The sequence below is a fragment of the Pongo abelii genome, chromosome 15, assembly GCF_028885655.2.
Source record: "Pongo abelii isolate AG06213 chromosome 15, NHGRI_mPonAbe1-v2.0_pri, whole genome shotgun sequence".
In the NCBI taxonomy this organism is placed as follows: Eukaryota; Metazoa; Chordata; class Mammalia; order Primates; family Hominidae; genus Pongo; species Pongo abelii.
In genome coordinates this window covers 81010697-81038374 of record NC_072000.2, presented here as the reverse complement: position 1 = coordinate 81038374, position 27678 = coordinate 81010697, and the positions used below count along the sequence as shown (strand labels likewise).

Genomic DNA, 27678 nt, shown 5'->3' with positions numbered 1-27678 from the left:
AGGTAAATTCCCACTGCTGTGAGGCCTGGGAGGAACAGGGCTTGAGTGAAGCCTCCTGCCTTGACACTGTTGGGGTACAGCTTTCTTCTGTCCTTCCCAAGTGAGAGAATGATTCTTTGGACTGCTTTTCATTCTTCCTCCATCTGCTCCCCCCATGCCGCCTCCTAGTATCTTCTGCACTTCAGGAGGGTCTGTGCAAAGTGGGATAAGATGTGTCTTTTCCTGGTTAAAGCTGTGGCAGCTGCATGAGACATGATGTGGGTGGCACATGCCTCTTGCTGAGCATCTATTTCTGATCTCTTTTGCATTCTGGAGCCAGGGCTGAGCAGTGGGCCATCTGTCGCTGGAAAAATGTCTCTTCCTTCCTAGGCCTAACTCTTGCTGGTGCTTTTGTCCTCCAGCCTCCCTGTGCAGTAAGACCAGCCAAGCCCACATGCCCACTGGGAGCCCTGAAACCAGGTCTGGTTTTCTGTCTTACCTGAACAGGTTCCCAGAACCCACACCAGCCCTCTGAATCAGTCTCTGAGAATCTGATTGATTTAAAGCCACTTGGTTGCTTCCATTGCACTACCTGGGTTGCGATCCACTCACTTGATTTAGTAAAAAGAAAACTTAGCGGCTGGGTGCGGTGGCTCATGCCCATAATCCCAGCACTTTGGGAGGCTGAGGCAGGTGGATCACCTGAGGTCGGGAGTTCCAGACCAGCCTGACCAACATGAAGAAATCCCGTCTCTACTAAAAATACAAAATTAGCCGGGCGTGATGGCGCATGCCTGTAATCCCAGCTACTTGGAGGCTGAGGCAGGAGAATCGCTTGAACCTGGGAAGCAGAGGTTGTGGTGAGCCGAGATCGTGCCATTGCACTCCAGCCTGGACAGCAAGAGCGAAACTCCATCTCAAAAAAAAAAAAAAAAAAAAAAAAGGAAAAAAAGAAAACTCAGCCTCAGCTAGGAATTAGAAACATCATTTGTCCTCTTGGGCTGTTCGGTTGGTGACTGTAGGTAAGTTACTTAACCTGTCTGTATTTCAGTTCACATTCCTTGGTGAAATAGAAATTAAAGTTAATAATCACTTCTACTTGCGAAGAATTTTCAGATCTGAAATTGCTTTGGGCTTTGGCAAGAAAAGGGTGCTAAGAATTCCAGAGAATTATTGGTAGGAGTTGGGAGTAGATAGTTACCCCAGCCAGGCTGGACAGTTGGGCCCATTGGCTGGGAAGTATTTGAAAGCCCTAAGCTTTGAGGTATATCCCCAAGAACCTCTTCCTGGCAGGGAGGGTTCCTCCTAGTTGCCTCAGTCAGTTAGCATCTGCACAGCACTTCTGTTAAGTTTACACAGTACTTCCACGTCAGCTAGCAAAGACAGTAGCACTGTGTGGTGGCAGTTTAGGTGGTGTTCAGATTCTACCTTTACATCTGAGGAAACAGAAATCCCAGAGATAGAATTTGAGAATCTCCTTTGGTTTATTTCTTACCACCCCAAGTTTCTCACAAGCCTTTCCAGGATCAGGCAAGACAGGTTATCTTGGAAGGCAGAGGCTGGTGGTGGGGGCCTGGGGCTGGGGTAGCTCAGAGGCAGCTTTTAGCTGGAGACCAAGAAGGGAAATGACCAGTGAGGAGGCTGCTGCTTTTTTTGTTTTTCTCTCCAGTTCCTGCCCTGCTGTAGCTACTAACTAGAGGAATGTTCTGGTTGTTTTGTTTTTCCTTTTTAAAATTGACATGTGATAGTTATACATATTTTGGGGCTGCATGTGATATTTTGATACATGCGTACAAAGTGTAATGACCAGTCAGGATATTTAAGGACATTTATCACCTCAAGCATTTATCTTTTCCTTGTGCTGGGAACATTCCAATTCTTCTAGCTATTTTGAAATATACAATAAATTGTTAACTATAGTCTCCCTACTGTACTATCAAATACTGGAACTTAGTCCTTCTCACCGTATTTGTGTACCACCCACCTGCTCTTCATTCTCCTCCCCTGCCTTTCCCAGCCTCTGGTAACCCCATTCCGCCCTCTATTGGAGGGTTGTGTTTTGATTGGCTGCGTAATGCACAGTGTGGCTTCTCTTCTCCCAGGAGTGGGAGGGGCCCCCTCTAGGTTCCACCAGGGGGAGCTGCCCTGCAACCCTGGGCTCCCATCACTCTGGTCCATCCCCTCTCCTCCTCCTCCTGAGCAAATGTGCTAGACAAGACTGTTCCAGGTACGGGCCAGCCAGATGGCAGCATGGTGGTGAGGGTGCAGATCTGCTGGAAGCAAGATAATGTGGACTTCATGGGTTGTGGAGGGAACTCTGCACTTCTGTCCCATCCCCAGTCAGTTCCTATGACCCTAAGTCCTGAAGCCTCAGCTTGCTGTGGAGAGGAGAGCAGAGCCGACACTTAAAATTCTTGGAGGTTTTGTGCTTCCAACAACCAAGTCCTTTCAGGCTCAGGGTTGGAAAAACTTTGTATATCTGTGTGCACATTGTCATTTGGACTGGGCTCAGAGAGGTGACCTGCCAGCTGACCTGACGTGGCCTCTCCTCATCTTCTGCCAGGCCTCAACAGCTGGTCCCCTCACCCTGCTGGTAGACACTAAGGGTTACAGGCAGCCTGCTTCTGGGCCATTCTGCTTGGTTCTTGGTATGACCACTTCCTGTCACTACCTCCACAGTAGTGGTCCAAATGCCAGCTCCTGGTAAATGGGGCAGCAGAGCTTCAACCCCTTCATCATCAGGCGTCTGAGAAGGGCCACCTGCACCCAAAGGTCTAACCCAGTTAGTCACGTGCCTAAATTAGGCAGGTGTGTGCTGTGAGCCTGAGGAACGGGACAGCAGGAAATGAGGTAACCCCTTCCACCCCCAAGCAGGTTGGGTTCTGATCCTCCAGGAGTCTGCAATGACATTTCCTTCTGCTTTCTAAGAAAATGGCCCGTGTCCACAAAGAGCCTACCTCACTCATTACGTAGATTCTCACCCCAGCACTTACTTACCCAGCCCCTCATTTGTACAAGAGCAGGCCAGGGGCCCCACTGTATATGAACCTGTGTTGTTGAAGCCTGAGGCCCTTTACTTGGTATCATATTAGCTGGACTTAAATATGAAAATTACAACACTGCGTCTATGAAAGGGTGTGCAATGCAAGGTATTCACAAATTCTGGTTACTTTGAAGTGCTTTTTTTGGGTAATGCTTTAGCTGGATTTAAAGGAGCCTGTAACAAAACTGCCTCTATTTACTGGTGTACAGTCCCAGACGTCTATGGATTCCTGCAGGTCACCTCTCCTTTTCCTGCTGCCATGCCTCCTCCTCCCCTTGGTCACTACCACACCACTGAAAATGAGGGGGTCTTGGCGGTGCAAAGCTACACTTCTAGCCACGATTTTGTGGGGACTGGCTGGGATGAAAAGTAAGAAATATACTGTTTCCTTTCTCACAGGTCTGGGTCTTACCCTTAAGCTGAATGAAAGGAGAGCAGAGACAAGGGCAGGAAAGGTTATGGGTGAAATATGCTGTGAAATCTAAAAGATATTTTCTGTGTAAGTCTGGTTTCAACTGTTTGGGCTTGTCTGAAAGTGTGGGAAGAGGTCCAGAGCTGGAAGGACAACAGAGAGGAAGAATGCGGGGAGGGTGATGGATGGGACCCGGAAGTGTTTTCCACACTATGGATTCTGGATGTCAATAGTGATGAGAAGGTTGCTATGGTTTCCTGAGCTACACTCATCTCCCAGGAGAACATGCCCCATTTCTCCTTTGCTCCTGATGGACTGCTGTGGACTGAGATCGGAAGAGCAGGGTCCTGGAATACATCCTGGGAGCTAACTGGAGCCTCTGGAGGCCAGGCCCACTGTGTGAAGAGAGGGGGAAAGCGCTGCTCACAGATTAGGGTTAACAAGGCCTGAGTGGCTTCAGCAGGCTGAGAAAGTCTGGGACCCCAGAAGTTTCATCATGACTGCAGGGGCTGGGAGGTTTCCTGTTCCCTGGCTTCAGGCTCACCTCAGGTCAGGCTCTTCCCAGAGCCAATGGGGCTAATGCCGCTGGGCTGGGGGAGGGCTCGGGCCCCAGCGTCAAAGGAAAGGAGACAAGGCTTACGTGTTGTGGTTTCTGCCCAGCCCACACAGCAGGAGCTGGGGAGACTTTATTCGTTTCAGGGGAAAGTGACAACAGGAATGAGATGAAGTGTGAAAGTGAAAGGTAGGGGCAATACTGAGATAAGAACAGCCTGAACAAAGTCTAGTACAACACTGCAGCCATCCAGAGCTTGAGGGAGCAGGGAGGTCCATCACCACCAGGCCCTGTGGGCCAAGCACACCCATGTTTCTTCTCTCTTGTCAGATTTCATGAAAAAGGGAAACTTGGGACTCCGGAGGACCAAGGTGGAGCGAGACGGTCAATACTGATGGACTTGCAGCTAGCACCATGGCAGCCCTGCCTGGTCTAGGGAAGCTGGCAGGAGGCGATGGTACCTGGCGGGGGCAGACTGCCCACCTACCACTCCTTCAGAGGACTGTTTCCTGCCCTTCGCACCATCATCATGTTGGGCCCTGCATGTATGTCCCTGCACTTGGAGCGAGCCCAGGGACACAGGGCGGACACAGGGCAGACACTGGGCCTGCAGATGTTGCTGCAGCTGAGCCAGAAAACATTCCAGGCCGGAAAAGCAGGCGCACACATTCACAGGCCTCTGGGCACTCCACCAGCCAGAACGAGACTGACTCCTTGACCTGAGAAGTCAAGTCTCAGCGGAAAGGGCTGGAAATCACACGTGGTCAACTTCTCGGCTCTCTCCGCTCCCCAAACCCTGGCCCTAGGCTTGCTTTATCATTGCATCCCAAGGCCAGAGGGCTGCCGCTGTCCCCAACTTGGCCCTGCCAGAAGAGGGATGGGGTGGCTGGCATGATGGGTGAGGGGAACATGAGAATGTGCAGAGGCCTTGGAGGAAAAGGACTGGCAGTTATGACAGGAAGGCTGTCTATACCTGGCTCCCCAGTGTTCTGCCCCTGGCACTGAGCATGAGGAGCCAGGCTTTGGGGAGACTTTGCAATCACCCCCCCAACCCTGGTCTATTTTCCACAGGTAGCTTTCTTGGAACTCACCTTGACCCCTCCTCAGCCAGCAGCCCCCACCTCCAGGGGCAAAGGAGCTGGAAGACAGTCCTGAACTGGGGGGAGCTGGGGTCACATCAGCCAGGCCCTGCCCCTCACAGGAAGTGAGATGAGGTGATACCATGGATGGTGACTAAGGCCCCAAAGTCCCTGCCTCTCTGCCTCCCCAGAAACCTCACAGCCAGGCCAGCCCCCAGAGCAGAGCCTGTGTAAACACGCCCAGGAGGGGAGGAGGGGTTGCTACATATGAGAAACAGTTAAAAATAAATTTAAAAAGCACCACTATGTCCTGTGCTGGTCTCCACAGCCCTGAAGTCTCAGCTCAGGAAGGGTGAGTGCTGGGGGATTATCAGCTGGGGCTCGGCTCCCTCCCTTGCAGACAGTAAGCAGGTAAGGGCTTCATTTTGCTGTTTTCTCCATGGAGGGCTCTGGGAAAGGATCCTGCAAGTTAGAACCTCCTGTCTCCAGAACCAGGAGCGGCTCCCTCTCATATCTACTCCCCTCAAATCCTGTCATTCCCAGGAAGCTCCCAGAGGCGGCTGAGGCCACGCCCCTGCTCATGAGCGGCAGCATCCAGACCCAGAAAGGATCTAGTTTCAGCCTGGCACCTCCCAAGGTGAGCCATCTCTTAGGCATAGTAGGAACATGGGGACCACACTACCCCCACTCCCTGAAAGCTGGGATGGGATGGTGAGTCAGGGGTCACCATGCCCCTATTAGTCTGGCTGGAGTTAGGTTAGGCATCCTCCCAGGGCTCACTGACCCCAGGAGGAACTTGGGGAGGCAAGGGACTGACCAGCTGGCCTCCCAGGGTGCCTCTGGCCGGGCCATGCTGGATCTGGCTCTGGGTCAAGCGCTGCTGGTTTGAAGAGCTGCCAGCCTGTGGCGCCTTCCCTGACAGGCACTCTCATCAGCAAAGGCATCCCTAGCTCTGCTTTCCCTTCCTCTTTCTTTGCTTCGAAGGCACCATCCGTCTCCCTGGCAGGCCAAGAGCTACAGTCTGTACTCCACGCCACCCATGCTGGTGACCCAGCAACTGCAAAGGGCCTCTGGTTTGTCCTGCTCTGGGAGGGGACTCAGTGGCTTTTCCTCCTCCTCAGCTGCAAGGATCCTACCCTAGCCCAGCCCAGCTCTGAGAAACAGGACTTTCCTACAGCCCACCTCAAAGCATCTTGGTGGACTTCTCCCCAGCATGAGCTCTCTCTACTTCAGAGATTGCAAACTGGCATCCTCTTTTGCCAGTATTGGGTTTTTAAGTTTTTTGAAGTGATCACCAGCATTTAAAAATCCTATTTCACATAAAAAGTCAGAATTCTGGCCTCTGACAAAGCAGACAATCTGGCAACACAGGGCTGGCACTGTAAGAACAGCTGAGCAGCTGCGGCCCCTTTAACAGGGTGTGCCCTCTTCAGGTAGCCACAGTCCCCACACAGCCCTTCAGGCCTCCTTCTCACTGTTTGCTCATCATTTGAGTTTACAACCCTAGTTCTGATCTTCCTTATGTAGCCCCCAGCCCTTCTGCAGCCTTACTGACAGCTGCCCCGGCAGACTTACAGCCTCTCAGTAAAACAAAACCTTAATGGTCATCTCATCCATTTACCTTTCCATAATCCGAATCCTTTCTACCTTTCTACCGCTTCCTGACAAACAGCCATCTAGTCTTTGCTGTAGGCAACCCATTACTCCTCAAGCAGCCTGATCCTAAACTCTCCCCCACATCCCTTTCTCACTTGCATCCCCCCGGTCCTAGCTGTCCCTCCTCAGTGGCTGCACTGCACCCTTTCCCTGCACCTCCTTGTTGCTTGAGCCTCCAGAACCTACCCCCGGCTCTGCCAACCTCTCCGCATCCTCTCACTTTCCCGCCGGGTATCTCATGCTGACGGGCAGGCTGGGGACAACCCCAGGTGCCTAGGTTCCTCCCTGCTAGGGCCCTGATGCCCTGCCACAAGTGACTGGCCCAGCCATCATTGCAACCCCAAGCCAAGATGGGCTGTTAAAGAATGGAAGGCAGGCCTGGGGCACAAGCATCCTAGTCTGGTCTTGATTTCCCCAGCAAGGGCTCCTGGCACTGCTGGAGGAGAGACCCAGGCCCAAGCATCCCGCCCCATCACCCCATGTCCAGCCACGGCTCCTGGACTGGCCCCCAGGGTTTGCTCAACTCCTACAGCCATGCTGGCCTCAGTGCCATTCTGGGTCCTCCACCTCCCCTCCTCCGCAGGGAGCCTGTGGGCTAGAGCAACAGGCAGAGCTGGGACTGAGCAAGTAGATGCAGTTAGGGCCTGGGAACTTTTTGCCCAGAGGTCCTTCCCTGGGCTCTCCTATCACCCCTCCTCTGCCCACACACCCTGCCCATGGGGACCTCAAGGGCCTGAAGGCTCTCCTGGGCCACGAGCTCATGCTCTTGGGGCAGATGTGGCCTGTGCCAAGCTCCTGGTTAATGGGCTACACAGACCTTTCTCAGAAGGACTCCTACCCTGCTTCCCTTTCCCTGGGTCAAGATTCTGCCAGGGCAGGCAGAACTGGAGAAACATCTCCACCCCACCCCCACCCCCCACCACAGGCCTGGTAAGGCTGGGAAATTTCCCACTGATAGGATGCACCCAACTCCCAGAGAGAAGCCAGCGGCAGAGGCACCAGCAGAACCAGCAGTTTCCCTCACCTGGCCCCATGGCACATGGATCTGTTAAGCACTGGCCTTCCCACCATCAGCAGATCCATTTGGACTAAGTTTTCCCCAAATACCTTAAACTTCAGTTGTAGAGTTTAAAAACTCCAAATAAAATACTAATGGCCTCTAGGCCCAAAGTTAGGGGGCTTGGCTCAGTGAGAGCAAGAGCAGCTTGAGGGGCTGAACTGGAACACACTCTTCCTGCAGACTCTTGCCCTGCCTTGTCACCAGCCCTGCCTTCCCCATGCATGAGGCTGGTTCCAGCAGGTGGATCCTGGCCCCCAGGAGTGGGTGGGCCCTGGGGTGCTGGCATCCGCCTCAGACCCGGATCTGGTACCCATTGAGGTCTGGCATGGCTTTGGGCTCGGAAGGCTTCTTGTCACCCGAGGGCCTGTGGGAGGGAGAGAGCAGAGCGGGAGGAGAGTGAGTGGTCTGGTCTGTTAGGGAGATGGAGTTGGGGAGCCAGCAGCGGCTGCCTGGTGGCTTCCCCACCACATTCTCCAAGTGGCCCTCCAACGCACAGCACAGTGCGTATGGAAGTGTGGTTTTGGACACCCTGGCCCGCCTGTGCTGTCTGAATGTGGCCCCGGCTCGCTCTCACAGGCTTTCTCTCTGCTGGAGGCTGGCTAATCTGGCTGCAGTTGGTAGGTAACAGCTTAAAGTATAAATCTCTGAGGAGAATCTGTCATCTACAAAAGCCTCTTAGATAAAAGTCACAGATGATGGATATTTTGGTGCCAGAGGCCTGCTTAGTACCCCACCCCTGAATTCATACCAGAGAGGTGGCTCCTGAATGACAATTATATTTAAAGCAAGAGTCAGAGTGATGTGTAGGAGCTGAAATCAGAGAAGAGCTGGTATTTCAATGGCTTGTTCTTGCTACCTAGATACAGACAAAAACCAGACTCTTGGGTGGGGGGCAAAGTTATGTTCAAAGCCATCTAATATTCAGGCTCTCCCCCATGACATTCCTGGGAGGCTCACTGCCTTGCAGGGGCCCCATCCTTTCCACCTTTTCTCTCACATAACCCATGCTCAGACTAGTGGGCTAGCAGAGTTTGGTTTCTCTGGGGAAGTAGAACTGCCTTGCTGTGGGAAATGTCAATACACAAACCTCTAAACCCACCATCCCAAGTCACCTCCCTTGGGTGGGAGCAAAAAAGAGAGAAGGGTGGGAGAGAGATAAAAAAAAGAGGGACCCATACGATGAGAGGAAAGGAAAAAACCCTCTTTGGACCCAGCCAGGCGTGATCCCTCTCTCACCGTCTTTCACTGCGGCTGTTCCTGCGGTGGGGGCTGGACTGGGCCCGCTGCGGGGAAGAAACATCCTTTTTCCGGTCCTTGGTGGGAGAAGGAGGGCCCGTCCCTTTGCCAATCTAGGTGCAGAGGAGGAAGCAACAGCATCACTCCAGGGCTGCCCTGGAGCCCAGCCTCCCCTTCCAGGAGCCACAGGTCCCTGAAGGCTGCCCTGGGGAAGGCCCGGGGAACCTCAAGCATGGCTCTTCCCTGTCTGGATCTTTCCCAACCTATTTCCCAGGCACTAAAGCTGCCAGGGCAGGAGTTCCTCCATGGGGCTGTCCAATCCCTGTGGGCTTTTGAAGGCAGAGTGGAAGTGGGGGAAGTCACTGAGATACCATAATATTGCAGAAAGTCCCCAACAAAGGCCAGGTAAACGTGCCAGTTGTGGGAGCAGCCCATGCTGAACTTGGGGCTGAGATCCCACTCACCCCAAGGGTGATGCTGGTTATCTCCAGCCATTGAGAAGTCAGACTGGTAGCTTTAGCTCTGCTTAAGAAAAAAATGAGAAAAACAAAAGAGTCATCCTTTATGTGGCACCGTTGGCTTGACTTGAGTTTTCAAAACACGGGAGCGCTGGAGAGGGGCAAGTAACAGGGGAGTGTTTAGCACTGAATAGGCTGGGAATCCATCGCAGCTCTAAACACTAGGGAACTATTGGCTCTCACCCTAGATCCAATCTGATGACTGAAGACACAATAGCAAACTGAGCAGCAAGAGCCAGGGTGCTGGGGGACCCAGAGCTAGGTGGGCAGCAGCAGCTCAGGCAGAAGAGAGCAGCCCCTCTAACACAGTGTTGGCTGCGGCCTGCCTCTGCCCTAGGGGAAGGCACTGTCACCCCAGGAGATCTTGGCCTAGAGCTGGCAATGGCTAGGGCAGCGGTAGCTCTTAGCTACCTGCCAGGACACCTGCAGGCACCTGCAACACACCTGGGTTCCCCATCACCCCATCAGGAGGCTGAGCTCCAGTCCGATCTGCCTCTCACTGCCTGTGAGCAAGACTCTGGGCTTCCAACCTTGAAAATGGAGCTACCACCTACTGCCCGCTGGCCTCCCAGGGCTGTCAAGAGAAGCAGTGCACTTGGGAGTGCAGAGCTCGGTGGTTGAGGTGGAGCCTCCAGGCTGCCTGGAGGGGCAGTCACAGTGCAGCAGTGACTGAGCTATGGGGATACCCAGCAGGGGGCCCTGGCAGCCCCAGGAGAACCCAGGCAGAGGTCAGAATTCTGTCTGCTGAAAGGCTCTAGGGCTCAACAGCTCAGCCCAGCTGTTTTGGGTACAACAGCCCCCAGCCCAACTCCCTATCACCTCCTGCTCAAGTGTGGGTGGGAAGAGGAAGAAGGAACACTGCCCTTATTGTCTTCCACATGGTCTGACTTCCCTTTCTTCTGACCACCCCCTAGTCCTTTAATGGTTGCTAGGGTTGGGGGGCATAGTCAGGATGCATTACACGAGGAGTGGGGAGGCTGCCCATCACAGCACCCGACCACACCCTCCAGACAGGCCGTGATTCCCCACCAATGACCTTGACTGCAAAGCCCCCTTCTCCATGTGCCCAACACCTACCACCATCCAAACCCAGCCCACCCACCTCCTCCCTCCGCAGCCGTCCTGGTCTGCCCACCCCAGGGGACCACCTGAACAATATCGACCACTAAGCAAGGCCCCAGCACCCCAGTCCTCTGAGAAGCTCCCCAGTCCTCTCAATCCTCACATCGCCTCTGCTGGGGCGGGGGAGGGGGCGAGGGCGTGGAAGGCGGGCAGACCTTGAGCCGCATGTCGCGGGCGTGGCGCTCCAGCTCCTTGCGGAAGTCATCGCGGCCCAGGCGCTCCACGTCCAGCACCGAGTGCTTCCACTCGATCTGCTCCACGCTGTGCGGGTCGTGTGACACGCTCTGGCCCAGCTTCACCTTCTTCAGCACGTGCCAGCAGCGGCCGTAGGCGGCCTCGAAGTCCAGCACGAGCTCGCTGAGCGTGCGGAAGGCGGGCGGCTTGTACATCAGGTCCTCGCGCCGGCTCATGCCCAGCGCACCGTAGCGGCCCGAGAAGTTCACCCCCAGTACGATGTGGCGGAAGTAGTTCCCTGAGAAGTAGGTCTTGAAGCTGATGGGGAAGCGCTCCAGGGTGGGCATGCTGTTGGTGAGGTAACTGGACAGTGCCCCGCTAAGGAAAGAGCCGGGAGAAGCACGGGGCCAGCACGCCGGGAGGGACTGGGACTGGGAGCCACGGGGTCCACGCACCGCCAGCCTTGAGGTGCAGACACCAGTCCTGCTCATCTCCATACGCCTGGCGTCTCCTGGTATTCCTGCCATCTAGCATTGAGCCTGGTATCCAGCAGGAGCTCAATAAAGGGAACCTCGAATAGGCACGGGGCTTCCAGAGATTTGTGGCCACCGCTCTAAAGTCAAGCAGGGCTGGTGCCACACTGCAGGGCTTTCCAGAGCCCAGTGGCCCAAGGACGGGAGAGAGGCCTTGCCTCCCCTGCTTCACTCCTTCATCCTCCATCCCGCACCTCGGCACACACACAAGCCGCAGACACGGCCTCTGGGTTTTGTTTCTCCTTCACACATGGATTTCCTCGCAGATGCAGGCAGTTCTGTTCACTCTTCTCTTACCCTGTCCTCTCCCCGTATCTACATGCACCCCTGCCTGTGGCCCTTCAAATACAATCACGTGCACTCCTGAGGCCTGGGACGTGCCCCCCGCCAGCCCCAGGCCCACTCCCGCTTCCTGCGCCTCTGCCCCACCTGCTCGCCTCTCCAGCCCCCGGGGCCTCCCTCCTGAGTTTCTCACACTGGCCTTTCCCCTGCCTGCCAAAGCTGGCTCCTGCTCAGGACTGAAGCTGAGCCTGCGCCACCGTCCACCTCCTCCACGGCACTCTCACCATGACCAGTGTTTACTGCTTCTTTTTCCTTACTTGCTTATTTTGTCTCCTCCACTAGAATGCAAACCTCCCGAGCACAGGGCCCTTGTCTGTCATGTTCTTCAGGGCCCAGCATCAAGCCGGGCACACAACAGTTACCCAGTGAAAGTTCTTGAACAAATGGGTAGAAGGAGATGAATGGATAGAAGTGTGCAGCAGACACCATGTCCAGCACTGTGCTGTGTCTCACGGCACCGGCTCGGCCCATTGTCCTAACAACTCTACACACTGCCACTATCCCCCTTTGCAGAGAAGGACTCTCAGGCTCAGAGATGTTAAGGAACTTCCTTGGGGGTCACACAGTGAGTCAGCAGCCCAGCCGCGATTCAAGTCCAGGTCAACCTGACCCCAAAGTCTGTGTTGAGACATTATGCCACGGTCCCTCCAGTGCTACCCTCATTCCACCAATGCTTACTGAGCCTGACTCCTTGTAAGTGACCAAGGATACAGCGATGAGAAATGCACAGCCCGGCCCTGCAGAGGCTCAGAGTGCGGCGAGGACAAGACGTGAGAACCACGGCGTGCGCTGTGCCTGAGGGAGCTGTGGGGACACTGAGAAGGAGCCCCTCACCCAGATGGGGGCTGTTCCCATCTTCTTCCTGCCCACAAGCCACCAGGTGACCCCTGAAAAGCTTCGAGACCATAGGACCCTGCCTGGAGTGACTTCTGTGTGTCCTCCTGGGGAAGGGGACCAGTCTCTCTCCTATGAGGGTGGGAGCCTCCATTTTGGTGTGTGGCCCCTGAGGGAGAAGTGAACGTGGAGACATGAAGGAGGCACTACCTGCAGCCTGAATTTCTCGGGTGGCCTCAGGCTTATCCCAGCAAAGAACCCTATAAACAGGGCAGGTATGTCGGGCTCCAGAAATGGGCCTGCGCTGTTAGTAAATGCCTGCCATAGTAGAGTTCCCTCCGAGACCTCTGCGGGAAGAGAAGGGCACCCGCAGCCTCTTTGTGTGAACTTCAGGCAGGCATGTCTGTGTGGGGGGTGGGGATGGACCCCTGGATCACAGTCCTCCCAGGACTCAGAAGGGACTCCTGTTCCATCAGGCCCCCTCCCCATCACCCTCTTGGCTCCCACCTAACCTGTGCTCCTCTGCAGCACTGAGCCCAGTGGGTTGCCTCCCCCAGGGGCGCAGGCAAAATGTTTAAAAGCTGGTAAAGAATATGGGCAGGGTGGAAGAGATGAAACAGAATTGGCTTTGAGTTGGTGAAGCTGAGTAATGGGTGCACGGGAGTTCATGATGTTGTTCTAGATTTCACGTGTATTTATGACATTTTTAATAATAAAATGACTGAGAAGAAAAGGTAGGGCTCAGGCACTGACCAGTTAGGATGGAGAACCAGCCATAAACACTTCCTCCTCTCCTGCTGTTGACTGTGGGGCTGGGGAGGGCAGCCTCTGCTGGTGGCTGGTCTGTCTCCAGGGCTACCCTGGTGACTCAGCTACAGGCCCCACTTCTGCCCTTTGGGTTGGAGGCAGGGGTGTGACTGGAAAACCTTGTTTGTGGTTTTTTTTTTAAGGCAGTTTTGCTTTAATATCTCATCCAGAAATCAACATGTTCTGGAAATGCCAACATCTGGGCATTCCAACTGTGCATCCCAGACTGTCTAGTTCTTGGAAATGGTCCAACTGCCTTTGTGAGACACTGTGCCCTGATTTGGGGTTCAGAAAACAGGGTCCCTGTGTCCATGTGACTCAAAAAAGAGCTGCCCAGTAAGCCTGGGAAGGTAGCAACTGAGAGGTGGGGTACTGGGACCTCGGGCCTCAATTTTGTGGGGGGCTCTTCCACTTTAGTGGGGGGCTTCTCCATCTTGGGGCCAAGCAGATGACCGCATATGGGAGAACCCTGGAGCCCATTCAGCCTCCCCCACCCTCACTTTCAGAGCAGGAAGCTGAGGCCCAGAGAAGCCCGGACCCCTCCCCTCCAGGCGAGGAAGGATACATTCCCAGGATCACGGCTTCCAGGCATTTGATTGGCAGGGCCTCTTTGGTCATTTCCTTGGCCAGGTCCATCAGCCTGTGGGAAAGGGAGGCAGGTCAGTAAGGACAGCGCCTCCAGCCCCTTCCAGGGGAATGTGAGAAGGAGGGGGCAGGGTGGACTAGAAATGCTAGAAGGACAGAGGCTGCCCCCTAAGCTGCTCTCAGCTCAGGCCCGGCACCTCCCTCCACACTCCTGACGGACGTCTGGAGCCTGAGGGGATGGGAAAGAGGCGGCCACTGCTGATAGGAAGGAGGCCCACTCTCCCTGCTCTTCCCTCCTTTCACTTCCACCTCCCACGCCTGGCTCTTGCTCCAAAGAGCTCTGGGGGAGGGCAGCAGAAGCTGGGGGCAACTTCTCTCCAGCCACCAGGCTGGGGCCTTCTGCAAGGCAGTGGGCGGGAGGAGGGATGTCAGCATCGATCTCTTCCCTTCTGAAGCACGGTGGACACCCCTGACCCAACCATGGCTTCTCCCAGGAGCTTGTTAATTGACTGCAACTGCCTCCCCGCAGCCGCCTGAGCCTGGATGTGGGATCTTAGGCAGATAGTTGCCTGCTGACTACAGATCTGCTCCTGAACTTGGAATTCAGGCCATTTTAAGACAGCCTTTCCCTGAGGCCTGGTTCCTCCCTCTGTCCCCAGCCTGGGGATTCAGCCTGGTCACTGGCTTTGCCCAAGAGGGCACCCAGACTCCTCCATGCCAAGTAAGGCTGGAGTGGTTCCCCAGCACACAGCAGCCACAGGCCAACAAGAGCAAAGCTTTGGGGATAGGGAGGGTGGACTCCACCCAGGGCCTTGGAGAGGGTGTAATTAAGTAATTTTGCTAATAAGCCATTTAAATGCATTTTCACAAAGAAGCAAACATAGATTATGTGTGGGGCAAGATGTAAAATTCATATTAAATTTTTTTTTCCTTTCTTTTTTTTTTTTGAGACAGTCTCGCCCTGTCACCCAGGCTGGAGTACAGTGGCGTGATCTCGGCTCACTGCAACCTCCACCTCTGAGGTTCAAACGATTCTCCTGCCTCAGCCTCCCCAGTAGCTGGGATTACAGGCGCCCACCACCACGCCCAGCTAATTTTTTGTATTTTTAGTAGAGATGGGGTTTCACCATGTTGGCCAGGTTGGTCTCAAACTCCTGACCTCATGATCTGCCCACCTCGGCCTCCCACAGTGCTGGGATTACAGGTGTGAGCCACCATGCCTGGCCAATTCACATGAATTTTTAAAGCCCAGGGGTCTCAAGCCTGTGGGCATCTTTGGGCTGAGACCCTAGACCCAGCTGTGGCATTCACTCTTCACTCTCCTCTGCCCTCGGGGCTTCATGGGCAGAAACTTTCCAGGGGAAGTGAGTCCAGGCAGGGGGGCTACACACGGGGTGGCGGGATGGGAAGTGAGAGGTGCAACATTCTGTCCAGGGAGCTCCCTGTTCTCAGACTCTGGGCCTTCTACTCAATGCTCAGAAAAGAGTCCATGGAGTAAGGCAAATGGGGTGACCATGCAAGTACCCTGCAATGGCGACCAGCAATGGGGACCAGCAATGGGGAGTGCAGCAGCCACAGAACAGAGAAGGGGGAGGGCTCTCTCCTGCAAGGTCCACCTCTCACTAAAAAACAAGAGATCTGAGGCTCACCTACAATCCACCTAGGACCACCCTCTCTCCTGGCCAAGGCAAGAGCTGGGGGCGGGCTCTCTCCCACCCTCTAGCTCAGCATGGACCCGGGATTTCCTTTTCATCGAGGCAGCCCTGGCTGTTCATCTCAGCTGGATTTTCCTCTTTATGACATCCATAAGGCCCCAGGGTGGCACCTGCCCCCAAAGGCTGGCTTCCTTCGGAAGAGTCCCTGACTGCCCCATAAACTTCCACTCCAAGGTGCACTACAGGGCTTTCAAGAGGCTCCAAGCCAGCCCTGGGGCAGAGGACTGGCCTCCCCATACTTACCCTGTCAGAGGTCTGCTCTTCTTAATTTCAAAGAACTGTGTCCCTGTGTGATTGTACCTGTGGGCACGGGTTAAGGGCTTCCTAGCTTGGCCTGAAGGAGGTTGACCCTCTCGCCCTGCCTATCCCCAAGCTCAAGAGCCAAGTCTCCTGGAGGGGAGATGGGGGCACAGCATGAATGCTTCTCCCCGCCTCACGCCCCCTTCTCTTTCCCTCTCCCTCCCCCTCCTTGGCATTCTCCCTTGTTCTCCCCTGGCTTCTCTTCTTAGGACAAGAGACATGGAGCAGGCGGCCAGTTTGGCGAGGGCCAGAAAGAGGCTGTGGCTGGGAACAGCGCCCTACAGCACTTCATCTTCCAACCAGCTGAGAAGCCACAGGAACTGAGAGGAGGCTAGGGTAGGGGGTCCAACTCAGCCTTTAGTTGCTCCTGAGCCAGCCACCTGCCTCACTGGACTGGTTTCCCCACTGGCAGAATGAGGAGCTGGACCTGATTTGCAGTCATCAGCCTGGCTTCCCCCGATCCAGGACCCATGCCTAGCTCTCCCATCTCTGACCTCTGCAGCCAGAAGCCTGGGAGAGAGGACCCAGGACACAGAGCTCTGGGGCAGGGTGCAGGGGCTAGAGGGCCCAGAGCAGGGACACAGAGGAATCTGGACCCAGGGGAGCCCAGCTCTTCCTCTGCTGGCCAACCATCCTACTGCCAGGGAAGAAAAAGGAGAAGAACCAGGAGAAAATTCTAGGATCCCGAAGTTACCTCCTGGAGCAGAAAATCCTTTTTCTCTGCCATTTTTCCCTTTATTCAAAACCGGACTTTTAAAAGCCCCAAGGCAGCTCCCTCTCTCCTCCTCTGCTAGGGCTGGGTGGACAACAGAGCAGGAGATCTATCTAGACTTGGCCACCCGACCAGCAAGTCACTCAGGACCCATTTTCCTCTCTTTACCCCATCACACGGCAGGAGTGGGACGGGGGTGGCAGAGAGTGCGGAGTGGGCCCTGCACTCATCAGACAAAATTCCTCCGACACCCAGGAGGAACACGCGCCGCGTCCCACAGCACCAGGGCGCACAGAGATGTCACGTGAATGGCGGCCCTGGCGTTGTGGAATGAGGCGGCTCTGCTGATACCTCTCCAGCTCTGCCCGGAAACAAGGCCCACCACACCGGCCAGAAGGTGGCCATGACCCTTGACCAGAGAGGATACTGCAGCTCCCTGATGTAGCGCTGCACAGCTTCCAGGCGCTCAGGGACAGGTGTAGACGGCTGGAACGTAGGCACACTCGGTATGGGGATCTGGGGACAGAGAAAGAGCTCTGGTCACGAGAAGAGGCACCCTGGAGCTTCCAGTCCACCAAACACCTAGGACTGGCCCCAGAGGCGCCCCACCCTGGGGAGGCACAGCCTCCCCTCCCTCCCACTTGAGCTTCCTTTCTTGGCACCCCCTCATTCGAAGACTCTTGCCAGGGCCCCAGCCCAGACATTCCTTCCCTCCTGGGACTTAACAGCATTCCTCATTCAGAGTGTATGTTGATGTTCCAATTTTATGCTTCTTTAATAACTTCAGAAAAACATGGGTTAATTCACCAACTATTTTAAATTTTAAATATTAGTTTCAAGACTTAAGAATATAATATTGGGGTTACTTTAGGTTTGAAGTTTGCTCTGGTTCAAGTGCCGGATCAAAGCTGGTATATCCGGGGTCCCATCTTCTCAGGTGGTGCCCTAGGCTTCGGGAGTGGTCCTGAGGGGGGTGAACATCATTGGTAGGGGACCCACCCAGTATCATGGGCATATTCGCCATGCCTTCCAGAGCACCAGCTTGAACTGTCAGGGAGTCAGTCAGTGATAGCAGGCCAGAAGGACATATTTTGGAACAGTTCTTGCTGTAGCTCTGTGGCTGGGGCATGCAAAGAGGGCCTGGGTCCTCCTCCAAGTCTTCTCTTTCCTGCCAGCTCCACACCTAATCAGTACAGGTTTCCAGGTACCCAGACAGTCTTCCTCCCCAGAACGCACTTTCCAGCACCCAGCCCAGAAATGGCGGAGGAGAGAACAGGCAGTGCTTCCCGATGCCTGGGAGCCTGGAGGCTGCTGGGGGTAAGATCAGGAACAGCTGACCCCCCAGGCGTCCCTCAGCCTCCAGCCTCCAGAAAAGAGACCATTATGCCAGTATGGGCCCCTCTCCAGCCAGGGGAGCCTGGATCCGGCAGTTTGGCTGCAACAAGTCAGTGAGGCCGAGGAGGCCAAGAGATACATCAGCTAGGGTCCTCCGAGGTTTCAGAACAGACTTCCTTGGGTAGAAGAACCAGATTTCCAGGGACAAGGCCCACCCCTCAGGCCACCCCCTTGGCCACCAGCACAGTAGCTATAAGGCTCCCCACATAGAAAGGTCCCACCCCCTGCCCCTAAGCCTCCACCTCGCCCTCCAAGGCCACACTGAGTCCACCCACCCACCCGACAAGGCTGCTGAGAGTCACAGTCTGTGCTCAGGGGCACGTGTGAAGGGAAGGGGGTAGGGCTGGGTAGGGAGGGAAGGACGAAGCTCTTTTCCTCCTTTCTTCGGGAGGCTCTCGAGTGGTGGAGATGTCAGCCCAGCTTTTTAAATAATGTGACCGCAGTGGCTGGGGCTCTGACAAGGAGGGAAGTGACACTCCAGTTGTCACTGCACACTCATGTCTGGGGTGTTGCTGATGGCACAGGCACACGGGACAGTGTCTGACAGACACCTCCTCACTCTAAGGGGTGGAGTCGCAGGAGGGAAGGGGCCCTGGTCCAGGGCCACAGCATCGCCTGCACTTCCTCGCCCTCCCTCCCGTGGGTCTTCTCCTTCCTGTCTGGGGAGTCCCTAGCAACCGCACTGGCTGCCCTGGCTCCTGAGCCGCTGACACCTGTCTGGAGGGAGCCACTTCCCTTTCACATTGCTCCCCCTCCCCAAATTGGCCCACCAATTACAGTCACCAGCAAGGTAAAACCCGGGGTGGGGGGCTCCCCCCTCTTCCTGTCTGGCCACTCTGTGCCAAATGGGCCCCAGGGCCTGGCCTGGCCTCCTCATGTCAAGGATACAGGGGTGGGGAGGTGGAAGAGGAATTAGAGGAATTACTTAGCAATTTACTCTAAATAGCATGGCACATCCACCCAGTCACCTGATCTCTGCAGGTGGCAACCCCTGCCAGGCAGGGAAGCAGGCAGATCATCCCCACGCACAAGTGGGGATCCAGTGACCTTGAGGAGCTTGGGATAAAGATTGTAGTACACCCTCCCACAAGAAGCTGCAAACAGGGAGCTGCAGTCCCAGGACTGGATCATTCACCCAGAGCCAGGCCTGGGCCGGGACCAGGCAGTACCCATGAAAGCACTGGCACCTGCTGTTCAGACAAAGGACCCAGGAGCTGGCTGCTCTGAGAGAAGGAAGAGTCAAGAAAATACTTGGGGATTCAGAGGCAGGACCTTAAGGCCACCATCACCGAGGCTAGCTCCTTGACTCATGTCACCCCCCTGCAGACAGCACCTGCACCTTTTTGTCTGAATGTTCATTACCCACATAGACTCGTTCACTCAAACACAAATAAGAAAGATTCTGTATATGCAAATGACCAGGCCCATTTTAGGTCTTGCCCCTCACCACCACCTCCGAAACAGGAGTCGGGAAATACTTCCTCACTGTTGAGTGGTGGGTTTAAGTGGGGCACGATAAGGGGGAGTGGTATAGCCACCAGATCTCCCCAGGGAGCACTCCTCCTCCACAGCCAAGGCCAAGGATTCCCCCGGCTCCAGGAACCCCTAGTTCTGAGTTCTACTGACACATTCTCACTGGAGGGGTCTATTTCAGTCTAGCACAATGAGGCCTGGGGGAGGTGGGAAGAGCTTGCGACTGGATGTGTGTGCCCAAAAAGTGTGGCCTAGAGGGCAATACGGCTGAGTCTCCAACTAGATCATCACTAGGGATATTCAGCTCTGCCATTTACAGTCGTGACTTTATTTATTTATTTATTTATTTATTGAGACAGAGTTTCACCGTCGCCCAGGCTGGAGTGCAGTGGCGCAACTTCGGCTCACTGAAACCCTCATCTCCCAGGTTCAAGTGATTCTCCTGCCTTAGCCTCCAGAGTAGCTAGGATCACAGGCATGCACCACCACATCCAGCTAATTTTTGTATTTTTAGTAGAGATGGGGTTTCACCACATTGGCCAGACTGGTCTCGAACTCCTGACCTCAAGTGATCCACCTGCCTCGACCTCCCAAAGTGCTGGGATTACACCGCACCCGGCCTAGTCGTGACTTTAGTGAAGCTCCTGACCTCCCCTGTGCCTCAGACACTTCATTTGTAAAGAGGGCACCAACACAAAATCAGCCTTATAGTGCGGATGAGATGCTGCAGGTTGAGGCCTTAGAGCAGGGTCTGGCACACAGCACAGACTTAATTCATGTTCACTGTCATCATTATCAGTGTGCCCCGCACATGCTGATCCCGGCAACGTTACCCTTTTAAAGAAGACGTCCAGGCTGGGTGTAGTAGCTCCTGCCTGTAATCCCAGCGCTTTGGGAGGCTGAGGCGGGAGGATGGCTTGAGTCCAGGAGTTTGAGACCAGCCTGGGCAATATAGACAGACCCCATCTCAACCAAAAAATAAAAAAATTAGCCAGGCATGGTAGGGCACACGGGTAGCCCCAGCTACTCTGGAGGCTGAGGTGGGAGGATCACTTGAGCCCAGAAGGTAGAGGCTGCTGTGAGCCATGACTGTGCCACTGCATTCCATCCTAGGTGACCAAGCGAGACTCTGTCTCATAAATAAATCAAAGGAAAGCACTCTGGAGTCATAGTAAGTAACTAGAGGAGATGTCCAAATTCCCATTCTGCAGGAGCTCTGCTGCCTGAGCCATAAGAGACCATAAAAAACCTTCAGCAGCTGGGTCTGGGGTCAGTGGCCACTAAGCTTTTAAAGGGGGTGGAAGCCTGAAACATCAAGGACAGACTCTTATCAAGGAGCCTAAGCTGTTGCTGGATTTGGGATCTTTCTAGAAATTGTTGCCCTATAACATACTGGCATCATCCCTGTAAAGGCTGCTTCTCCAAAGCGCTAGTGGGGTATCGATGAACACTCACTCCCTGCTTCATTACTGGGTATCTATTGGAGGCACTTAATGAAGCATCACATGCTTTGCATCATTAATTCCTCTAATATCCTCTTGATGGGAATTGCTATTAGCTCCATTTCACGGCTGAGGAAACTGAGGCACAAGAAGGTTGCCTGTCTTCCTCATATAAGTAGTTATGGGAGATTAAGGATTTGAACATGGTAGCTTTGACTCCAGAGTGCTCTCCTTTTATGACACCAGCCTGCAGGGGTCCCAGACTCAACCACATGCAGGGGCCGGGCAAGTGACATACACGGGGCAGGCAGGCCTGGTAGGTGAGTGGTGGAGACAGTGGCAAGATGGGGGAGTAGGACTCACTCCCCAGCCCCAGCTGACAGCTGCCACGTGGGACTGCAGATTCCCATGTGTTCCCAAGGCTTCTTATTTTCTGAAAAGATGCCAAAAATCTGAATTTTTATGTGAGAAATCTCCCAATTTTAAATTTTGGCTCAAGTGGCCTTTTAAAGCATTGTACAGTCCCAACAAAACACTTCTTGAGCCCCACACTGTGTGGCCGCTGTAGGGAATGCCCCTGTGCCAGCTCCAGTGGCATGGCCCCTAGGGATGGTAAGGGCGGGGTCAGCCCACCCTGCCACTGGCACCCTGGCACCCCGGCACCCAACCCACGCTGCTTCTCTCCAAGGCCTCCTGGACTCCACTGCACTCCCAGACTCTAAGGGTACCTTTCTATTCAGGGCCAGGTAGAGGAGGGACCTCATGCAGACTCATGGGATTTATATCTAAGATCTGTGGTTTGAAGAGGGGGAAGTTCAAATTTTTCCAAACCTCTCACAAAATTCCTTCTACCCTAGCGGTGGAAGTCTAGGGGTCCGTCACAACACAGCCCCCAGCCCTAGACTTCCTTCATCTGTGTCTTTCCTGTACATGAGGACTGAAGATGACAAAATGACATTAAAGACCAGTTACTAGTGAGCTCACTATTTTTTTTTTTTAGTTCCCAGGAGTGGTGACAGTTCTGCAGGGAACCATTCACACTCCTTTATGGCCTGATTTAGACATAAGCAAGATGGCTGGAGAGCTGCCCAACTTGTTCATGTGGGAGCAGGGTGAGACTCTGGCCTCATCGGGACAAATGATCTGAGCAAAACCTAGTCTTGCCGCTTGATAAAGCACATGAGTAAAGGTGATGGATGTCTGCCTGGGCATGGTGGCTCACGCCTGTAATCCCAGCACTTCGGGAGGCTGAGGTGGGTGGATTACCTGAGGTCTGGAGTTTGAGACCAGCCTGGCCAAAATGTTGAAACCCCATCTCTACCAAAAATACAAAAACTAGCCAGGTGTGGTGGTGGGTGCCTGTAATCCCAGATACTCAGGAGGCTGAGGCAGGACAGTCACTTGAACCAGGGAGGTGGAGGTTGCAGTGACCCAAGATCGTGCCACTGCACTCCAGCCTAGTGGAAAGAGTGAGACTCCGTCTCAAAACAACAACAACAACAACAAAAAAAAAAACAAAAAAATAAACAAACAAAAAAAAGGTAACTGATATCCAATAACCAGGTACTGGTTTGGGGCTTTACAGTTTGTCAAATACTTCAACACACAGTCTCTCATTTCTTCCGCACAATCAACCTCATTTTATTGATAAGAAAACTGCATCTCAAATAGGTGGAAGGGGCCATATAGATGAGCAGGTGACCCCTACCAATGTCAATATCCTTTGATGTAATATTTTCGCTTTCAGAATTTTTCCCAAGGGAATAATCAGAGATGAACCCCAAAATTTGTATTTTAGAATGTTCACCATAGTATTCATTTTAGGAATAAAACTGGAAACAACATCCAACTCTAGGGGATTAGCTAAATAAATATTAAGTCAGTGCAGAGCACATTTATGCGGCCATTCCAAATCAATCTACATTTTGTTTCCCCTGGAAACATTAGGCAGTATTTTAACCTTCAACCTTTGATTCTCTTTTTCCCAGAAGACACTTTCTGATGGCTGTACCAATAACTTGGTAAAAACAAAACGGGCCACTTGTCCTCATGTCTAATTCATACTAACTTCCATTCTTCCTAGCCCCCTTCCTTCCGACCTGGGCAGGCAGGGCTAAGCACTGGCCTCTGAACTCAGTCCAAAGGGCTCTTTTTTGGAGATTTCAGGCCTCTGCATTTGGCAAAGTGCCTCCCAGTCTTGATCATGTTTTTTTTTTTTTTTTAAATATCAGGCATGTATTTCCATATAGCAGCATACAGCACAGAAACTCTCAAATACCCTTTCATTCAGCAAACACACACACAAGTTCCTGTTCTGTGCCAGGCACACAGGAGGCCTTGGGAAGACAAAGATGAATGAGATACAGCCTCTGTTTTCGTTGGTGACACAACTGAAGGCTAGCTGTCATGGAGGAGGAGTTACAGCCAACACAGAAAAATTATTTCATTTTATGCTTCTCCATAAGACCTCTTCTAATGTCCTTGAATCTAGTGTCCAACAGAGAAGAGGACCTGGACACTTCCCTCCACCACCAAACCCCGCCCTTCTCCTGAAGACCTGAAATTGAATCTCAGTTCTGCCACTTACTGGCTGTGGGATCTTGAGTTCCTACTTGAGTTTTCAGCTTTCTCATCTGTAAAATGGGAACCCAAACTGTACTTACGTCACAAGGCTGTTGGGAGAATTCAATGACATAATGCACGAAAATATTTTCTCAACATATGAAGCCCTGCATCTCCTTAGTCATTCATTACATTTGTCTGCTCACAGTTCTCTGGCTTGGCAAGTGTCGTCAAGCAAATGAGACGTCAAGCCATCCTAGTGTGTTTGTTAGTTCCATCTGCTGCTATCCCCTCCTGTAAAACGTGGGCATTTTAAAAGACAGCGGGGAGGGCCTCCTGGAGACAAGGTATGTGAACCTCCCTCCTAGAATGGCAGTGAGAGAAAGTTCTCCTGGACAGGTATGATATCTCTGCATTTTAAAGATCTTACCGAGCCAGTGGTCCCCTGCCCCGTGAGAGGAGAGTGTGGCTTTACTCTTAGCCCCAAGATCACTAAAACCCGGACTGTGCTATCACCCCCCTGACCCGTGTGTCTCACCTTGGGCAGGTCTGTGGCCCCACGGATCCGTTGCGCCACCTTCTCTCCATCGGGATGGATCTTGGCCACGTGTTTCCACATCCTTTCCCAGGTGGCCTCATCCACAGGTAGCCCACCCCGGTTGACAAAGAAGGGGATCCCTCCGTCTCGCAGGTCCTCTTCCCCTTCCTCTTCTGGCTCCTCATCTCTCTGGGCTGAAGTTCCTTCGCTGGTCTCCAAACGGCTGACCCCAGAGGGGGCGGTGGCCGCAGCGGAAGTTGGAGTGGCACCGCTGCTGCCACCCCCAACCACCTTCTTCCCCCCTGGCATCCCTAAATCCTCGAGGGGGGTGGTGGAGGCGGGAAAACAAGTGGCTCACAAGCGGCCTCCCACACACCAGCTGCAGAGATAACACATGGCCAGAGTGCAAGGCGCCTTTAAGAAATCAGGGCGTGGCTCCTGTACAATAAAATACTACTTGATAAAAAAAATCAGTGCAATAAGGTGAATTAGGGTCCGAGGGGGTGGGTTGTCTGGGGTCAGCCTTGGAGGCCTTGTTCTGTTTGAAAAACGGAATAAAGAGAACACACCCCAACTTGGCAGCCGTCACAAAGCACCCCCATCTAACTGCGAGAACAATGACGGGCAGCAGCGAGGGCTGGCAGAGCGGAGAAAAGTCGGAGGGAAACTGAGGCCAGACAGCTCGGACCAGCGGCTGCAGAAAGGACAGAGTCAAGGCACGGGTGCCCACTGGGCGCCCTGGGTCTCAGTTTCGGAGGGAACAAAATCCCCTACACAACTCTCACACGCTCACATCTGCGCGCGCCCCAGGGAAGACCGAGGCGACTCCCGGCCGCGCGAGCTCCGAACCAAGACCCTCGGGCGGAAGAGCGGCGCTGGGGGGCGATTTCTCCGACGCGACCAGTACGGGAGCCAAGACTCGCAGCGGGCGGGGAGCGGGGAGGGGGCGCGCGCCGACGCGCACATTCCACGCCTGCAGCCAACTCCCCGCACAAAGTGGGCTTTGTCTGGGTCCCCTGTCCCCTCGACAGCGGCGGAGTCCCCAGAAAGGGAGCGGGCGCGGCGGGGAGGCGAAGGCTGCGAGCGCCGAGGCCCAGCGGGTCCCCACTCGGGCGCGTCTCAGCGGGAGGACGGCTGGCACCTGGCGCCGCGCTGCACCAGCCGAGCCATCGCAGGGCACGGGGCCCGCGGCTCAGCGGGACCGGCTCGGGCGGCGCGCAGGGGCCAGGCTGAGGTCACCGAGTGGCGGGCTCCGGCCGCGGGGTCGCTGCCTGGGACTGGCTGCAGCATGGGCGGTGGCGCGGCCGGGGCGGGCGGAGGATGCTCCCTGGCTGTTCGCTCGGGCTGCAGCTGCCCTGGCTGAGGGTGGAGGAAGGACCGCGGGGCGGGGACCGCAAGCTCGGAGGCTCGCGCAGCCTCGGCCGGCGGATGTAGCTGGAGGCGAGTGACGAAGCCGGGCGAGCGCGCGCTGCGCTGGTGCCTGGGGAGCAGCCCGCCAACGCGGAGCCCGCCAACGAGGAGCCCACCAGCCGATCGCTCCTCGGCGAAGCAGGGGCCGCGGCTGCTGCAGCCCCGCCGCCCCTGGGCCCCGCTGGCGCCGACCGCGTCCCCTGCCCGCCAGCCGCCCACCGGGCTCGACTCCGGCCCGCGCCGCGCATGCGCTCCGTCCCCCCCTTAAAGGGCCAGCGCCTTCGCGCCTAGTTCTCCGCCCCCCGCGGCGGTCTCTCTGCCCCAAGTTACCCCAAGGACGCCGGTGGGCTTTCGCTCCCTCCTCACCCAGCTGTCAGGGCACCGCGAAGCCGGTGCGAAGCTGCGGAGGGCGTTTTCAACGTGCCAAAGGGAACGCAAACTCCATGGAGATTCCTAGCGCAGAAGGAATTCCTGCGGTCGGGAATTTCTTGAAAAGGATTCCTCGCAGGGGCCCTCAGCCGGTAGGACCGAGAGCACTGGCTTGGAAGACTGGGATTCTAGACCGGATTCAGTGCCTGTGTTGCTTTGGGACGTTCAGCAGTTCCCTTCCCTCTGTAGGCCTCAGTTTCCCCATATCTCAGCCGAGGTGGTCACAGTGAGTGAGCGCAGAGTCCCTCCCAGCGCGCACAGTTCTTATAGGAGGACATCTGGGGATTGAGACGGGGGGGTCACTATCTCTGGAAACGAAAAGGGTAAAAGTCACCCTGTTTTATTCGATTGCCTGCACTGGTGGGAATGGGGTGCGCAGAGCTCACCCCTAGACCATCTGCCTAGACCGGGTTTTGGACGCTCCGGACCCCGCGGACCAGGGTGGGACCGCGACGTGGGCGTGGGAGGCAATGCTTGGGGAGGGTCGGCTGGCCTAGAGGAAGGTGAAAGTACAACCGGCTGTGGTGCGTGGCCAGAGCGTTGGGCACTGAACGCATCCTCCGCCTCCCTCATGCCATAGAGTTGTAAATGGTGGGAAAGGCACTGTCTCTAGGCTGAAGCCAAGAACTTTAGGAAAAGACGGCCGAGTGTGTACTTTAAGACGCTCCCCGTTTCCCCTACCTGTAGTTAGCATGAATCACAGTCTTTTGGGAGAATGCAGATTCCTTGGCCTTAGCCGGCAGATTCAGATTCCTTAGTTGTGGGGTTGTTGCATTTCTTGACAAGCTGAGGTTACTACACAAGGGCTGGGTTAAAGGCCTTAGAGAGTCCCCAGGGCCTCAGTGGTTTCATATCTGTTCCCTAGAGCTGTCCCTGGTATCTGAACTTTCTGGGTGCCCTGTGCTCCCGTAGCAACCTCTTACTACCTCCAGGGTCAGAAACCAAGGGTTATCAGTCATGGGAAGGATCGCAAGACTACCAAGAAAGTTAGTTTAGCCTGGATCTTCTTAAACTCACTAAGGCAAGAAGACTCCAAGCATAGAAAAGTCACTAGGGATCAACAACTGTCACCCTGTATTGTATAAACCAAGTCTCAGGGCAATTTCCCCAAACTCACACAACTAGTAAGTGGCAGAGCTAGAATGTGAACAGAAGTCTTACTTCTTCAGACACTTGTTTTTCACTCTATACATTGCTTCTTGTGTTAGCCAAGTGGTGCTGGTTTTAAAATTGGCTTGCAAGCTCTTAACCATTCTTTTGAAAAGATGGGATCTAATTCCTTTCCCCCTGAATGTGGGATGTACTTGGTGACTGGTTTCTAATGAATAGAATGTGATGGAAGTGAAGCTGTATGACTCTTAAGACCAGGTCATAAAAAGGAGACAGCTTCTTCTTGGTTCCTCAGAAGAAACCAGCCACCATGTTGCGAAGAAGCCCAAGCCGCATGGTGAGGCCACATGAGGGTGTTCTGGCTGACAGCTGCTGCTGGGCTCTCAGCCAACAGGCAGAGCCAATCACCAGATCATGGCAAACTGAGACTTCAGATCTTGCCAGCCCTCGGCCTTTGAGTCTTAGAGTTGAGGTCCCAGACGTGGAGCAGAGAACAACCAGCCCTGCTGTGCCCTGTCTGACTTTCTGTCCCACAGAAATTGAGAGAGGATAAGTGACTATTCTTGTTTTAAGCTGCTAAGTTTTGGACTAACTTGTTACGCAGCATTAGATAATACCATGTGTTTTCTGAAATGACAAATAAAATAGATGTAGGGTAT

The 27678-nt window shown here is 54.4% G+C and overlaps 2 protein-coding genes across 3 annotated transcripts in view; one reads left to right on the top strand and one right to left on the bottom strand.

Annotated features, from left to right (window-relative positions):
- The window catches only part of ANGEL1 (angel homolog 1), a 35598-nt gene extending 34662 nt beyond the window's left edge, over positions 1–936 (top strand). Inside the window, exon 10 of the mRNA XM_063715651.1 lies at positions 487–936. Coding sequence (XP_063571721.1) covers positions 487–710 — 224 coding nt within the window. The 3' untranslated portion in view covers positions 711–936. The remainder of the gene's footprint in view (positions 1–486) is intronic.
- A 3139-nt stretch (positions 937–4075) lies between these two features.
- On the bottom strand, positions 4076–25720 carry VASH1 (vasohibin 1). Of its 2 annotated transcripts, XM_054530868.2 has the most exons (8): positions 24071–25681; positions 17088–17176; positions 15892–15948; positions 13914–13988; positions 12419–12511; positions 10814–11195; positions 9019–9131; positions 4076–8146 (listed from the first exon to the last, which is right to left on the bottom strand). In XM_054530868.2, exons 1-8 carry the CDS (start codon positions 24377–24379, stop codon positions 8074–8076), a joined length of 1191 nt encoding a protein of 396 aa, XP_054386843.2. In that variant the 5' UTR covers positions 24380–25681; the 3' UTR covers positions 4076–8073. The 2 variants fall into 2 exon arrangements, with proteins under 2 accessions (XP_054386843.2, XP_009247602.3); XM_009249327.4 differs by lacking the exon at positions 12419–12511 and having other exon boundaries at positions 24071–25720.
- Between the last annotated feature and the right edge of the window lie 1958 nt (positions 25721–27678).